This window comes from Lampris incognitus, chromosome 6, assembly GCF_029633865.1.
Source record: "Lampris incognitus isolate fLamInc1 chromosome 6, fLamInc1.hap2, whole genome shotgun sequence".
NCBI lineage: Eukaryota > Metazoa > Chordata > Actinopteri > Lampriformes > Lampridae > Lampris > Lampris incognitus.
In genome coordinates, this window is record NC_079216.1 from 59,423,799 (window position 1) to 59,436,436 (window position 12,638).

Below are 12,638 nucleotides of genomic sequence, written 5' to 3' on the forward strand. Positions count from 1 at the left end.
GTCGCAGAAAACTGGAGAAGATGGGAGCAGCGTTTCCAGCTGTACATGACCGCTTCAGGTGCGCTGGATAAGGAAGAGACGGTTAAAATAGCCATTCTGCTTCACACCATCGGCGAGGAGGCGCTGGAAGTGTATAACACACTCACCGTCATCCCAGAAGGAGACGACGAATCGATGGAGGACGTTCTGAAAGCCTTCAAGGACACTGCAGCCCTCGGGAGAACGTCGTGTTCCAACGCCATCAATTCTGGTCGCACACGATGTCAGCAGGAATATCGGTGGACAGATTCATCACAGAGCTGCGCCAGAAGAGCAAAGACTGTGAGTTTGGCAGACATGAAGATGACATGATAAGGGATAAATTAGTGTTCAGCATAAATGATGCCCGTTTGAAAGAAAGACTGTTACGTGATAATGAGCTTACTTTGCGCAGGGCCGTAGAGATATGTAGATCAGCCGAGCTCGCTAAGTCACAAATACAAGCGATGCAGACGTCACATGTTGTCCAAGACGCCTCAGTGGAGGCACTGAAGAAAGCAACAGGGCAAACGCGCACGGGCAGCTGGAAGAAGAACAAAACGAGCAGCAAGAGGCATGTAGCAACAACTCTCTGCCACAAGTGTGGAAATAAACATGAGCCCCGTCAATGCCCAGCTTATGGTGCAGTGTGCCACAAATGTGGTAAGAACAATCATTTTTCCAAGGTGTGTAAATCAAGCACTGAAAAAAGCGGCAATTACAAGACAAAGACAGTGCATAATCTAGAAAGTGAAATTGATTCCTTATATATAGGCATGATTGGAAAATACAAAAACAAAGCAGCTACAGCCCAAACAGCAGGCTGAGCCACTTATGCCGCATCAGGTCCCAGAACTGCCATGGATGAAAGTCGGAGCTGACATCTTCGAGCTACACGGTCAGTCATACCTGTTGTTAGTTGATTACCTAACCAAATATCCTGAAGTGCTCAACATATCTGACAAAACAGCATACACAGTAATCCAGAAGATGAAGTCTGTGTTTGCCAGACACGGGATTCCTAGGGAGATAGTGAGTGACCATGTCCCATTTGCCAGCTATGAGATGAAGTCATTTGCAGCTTCATGGGAGTTCAAGCTCACACACTCCAGCCCAGGTTTTCCCTCTTCAAATGGCATGGCTGAGAGAGCCATAAAGACAGTGAAACATGCGCTGAAGAAGGCAATGCAGACCGGCACTGACCCACATCTGGTGCTGCTGTCACTGAGGAACACACCGGTGACAGGACTGGACGTATCACCTGCACAAATGTTGATGGGGAGAGTTCTACGAAGCACACTTCCGTGCTCCAGTGCTGTGCTGACACAATCGGTCCCACAGCACATTCACAGCAAGATTCGGAACCTGCAGTTCCGCCAAAAACAACGTTACGACCAGTGTGCAAAGCCCCTGCCAGTGTTGACCCCAGGAGACACCTTACACATGCAAACACGGCGCGGCTGGGAGCCTGCCGTTGTCATCCGACAGCGAGATGAACCACGGTCCTACACTGTGCAGACACCGGCTGGGAGGATGCAAAGAAGGAACAGGCGACATCTGAGGAAGATACATCCGAGCCTATTAAGAGACATGGACAGTGAGGAACATTTTGACTCAGAGGTACAACCCTCACCCTCACAAGCGCCTGTGCCAGTCGACTCACCACCACATGACCTGCCACCACACGACCCTCCTCCGGTGACTACAGGCAGTACACCCACATGCTACACAAAGTGCGGCAGAGCAGTTAGGCGCTCTGCCAGATACAATGACTAACCTCAGGGTTCTTTTGTGTGATCATTCAAGTGTTTATTAAGGGAAAAAAAAGAAAAAAAGAAGGGGAAACAAAGAGTACAAGGTGTGTTTAACCTGAAATGTTGCAAGATTGCTGAATGTTCAAAATGTTTACATGCCAACCACCAGAATGTGAAAAGGAAATGGTTTATGTTGTTTAATGAGAGTCATCTGTCATTTAAAAAAATGCTGTATTAATCATTGAAGTATGCAAGTAGAAAAGACTTGTTCAGTGTTAATGCCATAGTGTTAATGGTTCGGTAAAGGGTCTACTGTTGAAGCAACTGATGAGTAGGCCACATCTCAGTTGGAAAAGAGGGATGTGGTGTATTGGATCGAGCACTCGGTGCTCGATTGTGTTGGACTGTCACCACTACTGAGTTCTGTAATACACTGGTCGAGCCTAGTAGTGTGTGATGTCTCCGTCAGTAAAGATCAGACTTGTGCCGCATCCTCGTCTCCGTGTACTTATATATAATAGTGATTAAGTTAGTAACCCACGAATAGTAACACTACAATAGTGTACATAAGAGAAGTCACAACACCTCCCTCAGCACTTCCGCAAGGGTAAAGAGTTGATCCGTTGGTCCACGGCCAGGACAGAATCCGCGTTGTTCCTCCTGAATCTAGGGTTCGACAATCGGTCGGAGCCTCCTTTCCAGCACCCTAGAGTAGACTTTCCTAGGGAGGCTGAGCAGTGTGATGCCCCTATAATTGGAGCACACCCTCCGGTCCCCTTTTTTAAATATGGGAACCACCACCCCAGTCTGCCACTCCACAGGTACTGTCCCCGATCTCCACATGACACTGAAGAGGCGTGTCAACCAAGACAGCCCAACAACGTCAAGAGCCTTCAGCATCTCAGGGCAATTTTCTTTGTTGCGAATTCGGGGGGCAGCCGGGACGCGGAACCGCTAATCAGTCAACTAAAGGGTCCGACCCGTTAGCCAAGTGCTAGCGAGTCTACTTATCCGTGGTCATTACACTCAGCATACGAGCTCCCTCACGCCTCTGGACGCACGTGCTTCCGATGGCCCCACGATCTCACCATCCCACCTCTGACACCAATGTAGCGAATTCGGGGGGCAGCCGGGACGCGAACCTGGGTCGCCCGCACTGCGCTGACCAGTCAGCTAAAGGGTCCAACCCGTTTGCCAAGGACTAGCGAGTCTACCTATCCGTGGTCATTACAATACTTAATCTCTTCGACCAGCGGACCGGAGGAGCCCCAACTCTAACCGCCAGCAGAGGGCGCTCGAAATGCATTAAATGTAAAATGAGTATTACGCCAAATCATTATTTATTACTAGTTACAAAGTAATTATTGTAGGATAATCTTTCTTTTCTTGAAAAACCAATTATGTAGATGTATAGTGGGGTTTTTTCATTTACAACCATTGGATGACATCATGGGATGAGTGCGGTAAACTGATTTGTGGTTGCTACTAGTGGCCACGTAGCCATGGCTCTTTGATTAGCTTTAGGCTATTTTGGGGTTTTCATATTCATAGGTAATCGTGTCATCTCCCAACCAAATTTCATAAGAATGTCGAGTAGTTACGTGGACTAGCAAACCTAGGCATCAAACCTAGGCGTCCTAAACCATAAAAAACATAGGCCTGATGTCATCAGCAGCCAGTCAGACTAGCTTGGTCTAGGCAGAAAGGCACGAGCTGAGGAAGCCTCTTGGATGAGAGGCGAAACGTCTTCACGGGTGTATACCAAGTCCAGCTGCACTTGAGTCAACTCCTTTGGACATCAGCCTGATGTTGCAAGAGGGGCTTAAAATAGTAAAAAGTCAGTGGTTTAAATAAAGTATGCTGTTAGCTTTCGCTTGTTTAAGTGCTACTGTTTTTATTTTTTGGAGGGAATTCAGTCTTGACAGATTTGTCAATTTGTCAATCAGTGTATGTTACCCAGTCACAGGGCGACGACTCAAAGAACAACGATTTTTGGACACTAGAGATGATAAGAAATATTCAAATTTAGTTCATATCTTTATTATTCTATACAGGGAAATTAATTTTGCATCAAGGCACAATAGAAACAGATAAAAACACAATGGCACATAATACAATAAAACTACAATAATGGTCCATACAGTAAAGCCGGTGGATAGGTAGCCCACATGTATGAATAAGTAGATATAAGATAAAGAATTATAATAGAAGTAGTTGCAGTAGTAAGTATGCAAAAAGGGGCAATATTTTACATTTTGTATGTAGAATAAAGAAAAATGTGCATCTGTTGACCCTTCACTCTTGGGGACCTCTACATCCATCCTGAAGAGAGAGGGTTAGATTGGTTAGAGTGAATGGTCATGGTCTAGTCTAACTTTGACCTCTTTCACATTAGCCTTGAAAGGAAAGCCGCAGTGGCGATGCACCGATAATGATAATGATCATAGCTAGTTTCCATTTCACATGAATCTAATGTTATGTTAATGTGTGATTTCCTACAACACCGGATGTAAGCCTACTCCACAGCATTAAGGAAATACCACAATTCTTGTACGGTGAGAACAAAATTTTATTTAAGTCATAAATTAGGATAAAGAGATAAACATGCTATTAGACCTATGACTGTTAGCTGCTATGTCGCAGCACCAGTCAATACGGTCGTAAACGCAGACATTAGTATCTATTCATGAGCAACTACTTGGCCAGTAGGCCTTGTTTTATTACTGTGCTATCGAGAATGTGTTGGGAAGAAATATTTCCATTCAAGGATCTCAACTAGAAATCATACAAGTCACTGTATTCTGGGAAACTTGCATGAAGCGTATTCCAAAGCCGCGAAAATGTCAAGGTTTGAAATCTTCATAGTCGAATGGATTGCCACTTAAGCCATTCAACCTCATTCACTCCTGCTTGGAAATGTCAAGTGGGACCTTTCCCACATTCGACTTTGTCTGGAATGCAGCATTATGCAGAGTACATATGACGCAGGTCAGAGTGACTCATCTCCACTGGTAGCCGGTAATTTAAGTCATAATTGTAAAAGAAAATTTGTCTTCCCAACCCCTGGATGTAATAAACCTCTTGGGCTACGTAATCCTGAATATAAACATGCTCTGAAAGCCCCATGACGAAGGTACCTTTCATCAGACACCAGCAAGAGACTGTCACCGTTTAACTGACCCATGGCTTGTTTATCCTGAAAAGGTTGGGGTTTGAAAAAAAAGATAAACAAAACATATGTTACACAATAAAATTTTTATTTAATTGCAGATCACGTCAGACATTCCCTGTAATTTTGGCACTCTTGGAACCCAGGCATCCTTTGCAATTCCTTCAGTGGTTTTAAGAATACATGGCTTCAATCTGAGCTGTTTTTAAATACGAAATTTTAATAAAGTCACGTTATCAAATACTTAAAGCAATATAGTGGGGAAAAAATCCTGTCATAGCACAAGAGATAAAGTTTTATCACTTGAGAGATATGCCGTCATACCATTATGCTGGCTCAAATGAGGAAATACAATGAATTTCAGGCAACGTACAGACTTAAATGTACATTCATTCACATTTTCATAAACTTCTTCTGACGTTTACAGACAATTTCTTCATATGACACTAAAGAAAGGACGTAAGAACTTTAACCCAAAGAGTGAACAACTGGTCAACAAGAATTCAAGCAGTTCACAAAGCTACAACCAATTATATATATATATGGTTTCTCTTGTTAAGAGGAGGATGAAAAGGCTGAGTTTTTTGCAACTTAAAAAAGCAAGGCGATTGAATGATTTGACAGTTTGATTTCTGACAAAATAGCAAAGTAATGTTTGGGTTTACATATAAATAACAGTAAGGACCCCCAAGATAAATTGCCATACATAGAAAATCCAATATATAAAACACTTATTTGCGTAAAATAAATGGGGTTTTACTGAAGTAACCTGTGACCGCTCAGTTCTGAAATCACCAACCAGTTCCTCTCCTTCTCCTCCTGTAAGTCCACCATCATGTGGGCCCGATAGCAGACCCGGCCTCTGAGCGGCTAACTGGATGCAGCAGACACACTCTGCTAGATTACTGGTTCAACTACATTCCTCAAAAACACAAGCACTTGTCTCTCTAAACCATTCCATTACAAATATATGTGCTGTATTTTATTGAAAAGGTTGCACTTGGTTGTTTATGTTCATGTGCCGAAAATGCATTCATCCATCATAAGGATGGATTTAAAACATTTACATTGCTGCAACAGGTTTGCCTTTTAGCCAGATGTATTTTCATCAGACCTATATATATATATATATATATATATATATATATATATATATATACACACACACACACACACACGAGACATAGCAATTGTAAAAAAATAATGGTAAATTACTACCATATCCATCCTCTGTAGCACTGATGGCTTAATTAGGCTTCAAACACAGTCTTAACAGCTACCTTAAGGGATATGGGTGCAGGGGTCTGTCTGAAAACATGTAGCAAATTAGATTTACACTCTTTTTAAGAGGTTCGTAACTCCAGAATCAAGCCCTATGACATTCGTGACCATGACGACCTCACAGGAAACAGGAGCAGCTGGAGTGTTAGGGCAGTGTGTCTGTACATCTGTACTTAATTGGCATCCAACGAGAAGATGGATGGAGGGCCCTTATCTGGTGTTGTGGGGTCACGTTTTGAAGGCGCCTTGCAGGTCCATGTTGACAGACATGAGTCCAGGCAGAACCTGCCTCTGGTACTGGTCAAGGCGCACGATAACATCAAAGACAGAGGAACCGCTTTCGTTCATCCAGGTGGGAAACAGACTGGCAGTGCTGAGTTGAGACGGGAGGGACTGATAGTGGTACAGCTCAAGCTGACAGGAAAACCTAACGTAAACACAACCAACGTGCAGAGGATTAAAGTAAGAGTAGCATTTATCAGTAAGAGTAGCAATTATCAGAACAGGGCAGTAGGGCATTATGGGATCACTGGAAATGTGGTGACGTATACACACACAAACAAACACGGGGCAAAGTCTCTCACCTTGCAGATACATGCTGCGAGAGTCTTTTGGACGCCTGGCGTAGAACACACTGCAGCATTTTTACTGACTGCTCACGAATCCAAACAATATCCTCCTGCACATCTGGTAGCCATTCCAAAAGTCTGAAGATGGGCCATATTGAAATTAGCATTTCATCCCTCATTTCTATGTGGCCATATTGGTAGACACTGGGAAAACCTGACCAATATTTTCCACCAGTTTCTGCTACTGGAATGTATTTGTTTGCATTTATTTGGGATTAATTAGCTATTATTGCAATTAAGAGTTTCAGTAATTAATGTAGAAAATCTGTTTTTGACAAACACCCGCTTCTATATGTGACATATAAAACAGAAGTAGACAATATACTGTTCTGACTTGGCCAGCACACATCAGACAATAGGGCAGGGGAACAGAAAGAGAAGGGTAAAATCCTACCGGACAGTCATGGACATGGCAGACTCCAGGGGGAGAGTATAGGGGAGCATCATGGCCGAAGCCATCCTGACGGGGAGCATGTTGCTCAGGGACTGCACCAGGTTTCTCCTCTCTTTGCAAGCCTCCACTAGAGCTGCAGAGGAGGAAAATGTGAACACTGTCTGAAAACGATCGCCACAGAGTTGGTATACTACATTAAACAGTACTGAATATGCACCAAAGATGCAAAGAAGTAAATGTAACTCCCCTGTGTGCACATTTGTCCAGGCCAAAACTTCACAGTTCTTTCTTTCTGTTGAAGTTTTATTTGTAGACCAATTTTTCTATAATATAGCTCCTGGCATTCTTTAAATGCCCAAATATTATTCTTAATATTCCATGTTGGGGAATTTTAGATGTCAAGGGAATACTTCTGCAAGCCTTTGCAACATGACTAATGAAAAATTAACCAATACTGAGTACATGCACATTCTTTTTAAGGTGAAGAAATATGTACTGGTTCTTTGTGTACAAGAAGGTATTCCAGTGTTGCGTTCCTCTACCTCTGTGGAGTTTAGGTGGGAGGTGCTCAATGATATGTTCCTCTATTGAGGAAGCGGACTGGACCACGACTGCTCCGATTTCACCATGTGGCTGCTCCTCGTCTACATTTTCATCACTATCATCACCATCATCGGGCTTATTTTCCTGCTTATTGGCCAGCAGGGGTCTGTGTCTGAGAGGCCCATTGCAATTGAGTAAGCCTGAAAACAAAAGAATTTTGTCCTTCTTAAAAATCAGTGGGAAATCAAAATTCTTTGTTAAACTTTACTTTTGTGAAAAACAAAAGGGTAGATTTATATGACATACTCCTGTGACGGTATGTGTTTATGATTACTCACATCTAATAATGGTGAATAAAGAAATTGACACATAAACAAACTAAAAACTCAACATGTTGAAGACCGGTGTAGCATTAGGGGGCAGCATACCCTGATCTGAAAATAAAATCTAACGCGATTTAATCATTTGATGAAATCCAACAAGGAGTACCAAGTCCAACTGCATATCTGGCATCAGACACTGAGTATAAGACTGCATTATTATCATCATTATTATTATTATTATAATGTTGCCCAGCTCAATGGGTGAGGTAAAAACTCACAATTCCCCCTGTTATTCCTGATCATATCATCCATTTCCAATGAGGAAATGTTGGACAAAGTCAGCCAGCACAATCACTGATTCTTACCATTTCTCTTTAAAAAGTGAAGAGCGTCTTTATATCCCTGTTTACACATGGTCTTCATAACCTGCACCCAAAACAAACATACACATTCATCTCTTACTACTCGCACAACTCAGCAAGGTTCACTCCAGTGCAGTCGTAGCAACAATCAGTTATCTGCGTGTGGTTCGTGTTTGTACCGAGATGAGGTTAAGGAAACGGCCTACCGTTGGGTCTGGAGGGAAAAGTGCCCTGGAGACCCTGTAGAGGTTGGTGAGGGTGAACTGAATGCTGGTGTTGGTAAAGCGCAGCTCATGCAGGTTGGTGGACATGTCTCGAGGGCAGATATCGCTCTCTCCGGAGAACGGTGACACGGTGATTGTATTTTTCAGCTCATACTGAGGCAGGTTGTCCGACATCCCTCCATCAACATATCTCTGAACAACACAAAATGAATAAAAACAGATCACTACTTGTAAAATCTCCCCCATGCAAACTCAGCAAGTCCTGTGAAACCAGAAAGTAATAGGATCCTGACAAGGACTCCTGCTACACATTGTTATTTTCTTGTTATTTTCAATTTTTTTGGAACAAGCTGTTACTAGCGGAGCTGGGTGACACGCGGTGAGTGCCAAATAATAAGATAGGGCAGTGACGACAGGATTTTAATTCGGGGCCACTGAAGTCAGGACAGGACAACCTTGAAGCCTCGGCCAACACAGTCACATCTGGTACAGCCACTCTCACAGAGAAAATATTTTGATCCCAAGCCCTTGCACGCACGTGCACGCACACGCGCATGCACGCACACGCGTGCACACACACACACACACACACACACACACACACACACACACACACACACACACGTGTATGCTCTTCAGCCCATCAAAAAGGAACAAATAGGGTTAGCGCTCTAGTATTGCTCAATGGCAGTTCCAAGAAAAGCTTTGTGCCAGACATAACCAGTGAAAATACGAATTCTTGCTCTCCCCTATACTGTGAGATAGCTTTCTAGCTAACACTAAGTCCAGAGGAATTTATAATCAGTGCTGCCAAACATGTGCCATTCAGAAAAAAACACATTCTTGGGTTCTGATATGGGTTGTTGGAAAAACAAAACTGCCAAAGGGAACAACAAAACATAATTAAAGGAAATGTGAGGTTCGAGCACAGGCAGCAAAAGGCATAAAAGGAGAAGCACAGAGTGCCCATTACACATATTAAAAGCCATTTTTTGTGTGTGTTAAAGATCAATGGGCCTCATTCATTAATCGTTGGTAATGTACAAATTTGTTCTTGCACACCCGTAGGGATTTTTTTAGCCCCGAGGTTTGTCTCAGAGACCAATATAGAACCTGGATAACCCCTGAACTTAGACACCAGTTGGCCAACACTGACGGCTTTGCAGGCCTGGGTCATCGCTCGTTGCAACAGGTAGACAATAAATGTCGGGGGGTGGGGGGGTTCCAAATAACCATCAGGCTTTGCTCCTGCCTGTCAGACAATCTTGAGAGCTAAAAAAAAAATTCTATGGGTGTGTGTAAGAACAAATTGGATTGATAAATGACACCCAACGTGTCTTTGTGTAGCATTTAATTTAAAATATCTGTAGTCACTACTACTGATTAACAAAACGTGACACGATTAAGAAGTTGGGCACAAAAGGAGTAATATTATAATATAATATATATGAGTAATATTTAAAGTACTCACCACACCCCTCAAGGTAGGGGGAATGAGACCACAATACACCGGGATATAGGCACTGCATACACATGCCTAAATTATAAGCAGATGCAAATCTTATTAGCATTAATGTTACAAAAATTGCAGGTGCATGTAGACCTGAAAAGGTAGATGGTATAAACGCATTAACAATATGATTTTGATACTGACATTGTTCCAAGTACATTTCATGGCCATTAAGCAGTTATGCAATGTCGGTAATATATGGAAATACTAGCTGCTAATTTCTGAATATGCATCTGAATCATGGTCATATAAATCTTTGCCTCCACAAAGACAAGCCCTAATTTTATCTTGTGCTATGTGGATTTATTTTGTTATGTAAAAGAAGTATTCACCCTAAAAATAAAACCATGTTTTTCCTTGACTGTTCCTTTTACAAACTGTTGAATGCCCCTAAGGCAGACTAATCAATGCGTATATTTTACAACCGTAAAATTCAGCTTCATAAAACCCCTTCCAAAGTGACCCATATTCCATTATTTACTTTGCCTTTGGTCATGAGGAATCCCATGAGAGACCAATATTGTGTGCCATGTGAATAAAACTATTTAGACACACAAAGTGTGGGTTTATTCTTACTTGCACTAGTTCTTCCTTGCTGTGGAAGTGGGATACTAGGACATTTTCTCCATCCGTCACACGTGTCAGGGAGATTCCTAATCTGCCCGTGGCCCGAAGGTGAGCATCAGGTGGCAGCGTGCGATGCAGCATATGCCGCACTATCTTGACTAGGTTGAAAGAAGGATGCATAGGCCCCAGGAATCGTTTCCTGGCTTCTTTTGCCACATCGATGATACTCGCACCAGCTTCTCCTGCGAACACAAGTGTTAAGTGGCTGTCAGAAAAGGCTGATGTACTGCTATAGCAGCAAGGAAAAACGCATACTCAAAAGATCAATTTAATTTTAAGAGATGATTTATTTCAGTGCAAACATATATCAAGGTACAAGTTGCTACTAAAGCATTCCAAACATTTACTTTTTGATGAGAAGCAATAAAATGTCTCAAGGTCAAGGGAAAACATCTTATACCCCGGACGAATATGAAGCTTTTTTTAAAAAAAATTTTTTTTTTTACAATGGATAAGAATGGGTAATAACCGCTGTATATGGCTGTATTAATCCCAGGTGAATATCAATCAATCAAGCTGCATTTTTACAGCGCTTTTCTAGCTGCAACAGCCACATAATATAATAAATATGGGTACTTGCAGATTAACTTCAATCAAATAGCACAATAACAACTCGTTAATTGGACACTTCTACACTTGTTATATTTTCTTATACTTTCAGTTATACCGGCGTAATTCGTCAAAATGGCACGAAGTACACTGATATATATGTACACAAGTTGACACAAAATTACATACTGTAGCGAATTCGCTACAATACATTGTAACCCCCGCCCCACACACACACACACTCGAGCCCAATTAGACATAAACATACGTGTCAAACTTGGTTTCACACAACTACACGTTTTAGGCGACCCAACAATATAGTGTAACGTGCACGGATAAGTAGACACGCTGGCCGCTGGCTGGCGAGTCTGACCCTTTAGTCGAGCGGGTAGCGCTGCCTCCTGCGGTGCGGGCATTACGGGTTCGCTTCCCGGCCGCGGCCGAATTCGCTCCAATATACTTACCCAGACATACCCCGCTGACCAGGGCAGAGGCGGTCAGAGCCCCAGCCGATGCCCCGTATATGTGTCGCGCGTTCTCCACGAGGAACGGCGCCTGCTCCAACAGGCAGCTGGCGACACCGACGTGGTAGATGCCCAGGAAGCCGCAGCCGGCAAAGGAAATATTCCACGGCGAGTCGAGAGGAAACATGCCGGCGACAGCTGCGGGTTTGACGTCTGCCAAGTAGGTATTAGGTCGACCGCCTACGGAGCGGCTCTAGTGACGGACACCAATAAAAAAAGAAAAAGGAAAGCAGCCGCCCACCCCACTCAAGACTCCGCTCTCTCCGGCTGCGCACCGCTCATCATTTGTTATTGTTACAACCCGCTCGCACGCAGCCTCACGAGGAGCAGACGACGTCACCCAAAACTTCAGCAAAAAACCTGTTCAACTCCGCCCACACCTGCGCGTTACCGCAAACCGCTTCTCGCAAATCTAACGGGTCGTGCCGAGGACAGAGCCGTTGAAACGAAACATAAATAAAAAATTATAATCTTGTCTGATAATAACCACCACCCCCCTCAAAAAAAATAAGCGTAAATGAACCACTGCGCGATAAACGAACAACGCGGCCCGCGAGCGCTCTGAGCGCCTATCGTGAGCGCGTTTCAATTTGAGGGGAGTGTTTTTTTTCCCCCTGCCGTGTGTGTGACGTAAGGGTACTGGTCCAATCACAGCGCGCGGAGCTGAAACACCCATCCAATCAACGGAGAGCTTGTCTGTGACCTCTGGGCCACCCTGTTGCAGGAGTGTG

General features: G+C 43.4%; 1 protein-coding gene across 2 annotated transcripts; it reads right to left on the reverse strand.

Annotated features, from left to right (window-relative positions):
* Positions 1 to 5,012: 5,012 nt before the first annotated feature.
* On the reverse strand, positions 5,013 to 12,491 carry pnpla2 (patatin-like phospholipase domain containing 2). Of its 2 annotated transcripts, XM_056281687.1 has the most exons (9): positions 11,848 to 12,491; positions 10,784 to 11,016; positions 10,169 to 10,234; positions 8,680 to 8,889; positions 8,477 to 8,537; positions 7,788 to 7,988; positions 7,246 to 7,378; positions 6,807 to 6,929; positions 5,013 to 6,649 (listed from the first exon to the last, which is right to left on the reverse strand). In XM_056281687.1, exons 1-9 carry the CDS (start codon positions 12,032 to 12,034, stop codon positions 6,451 to 6,453), a joined length of 1,413 nt encoding a protein of 470 aa, XP_056137662.1. In that variant the 5' UTR covers positions 12,035 to 12,491; the 3' UTR covers positions 5,013 to 6,450. The 2 variants fall into 2 exon arrangements, with proteins under 2 accessions (XP_056137662.1, XP_056137663.1); XM_056281688.1 differs by lacking the exon at positions 10,169 to 10,234.
* Positions 12,492 to 12,638: the final 147 nt, after the last annotated feature.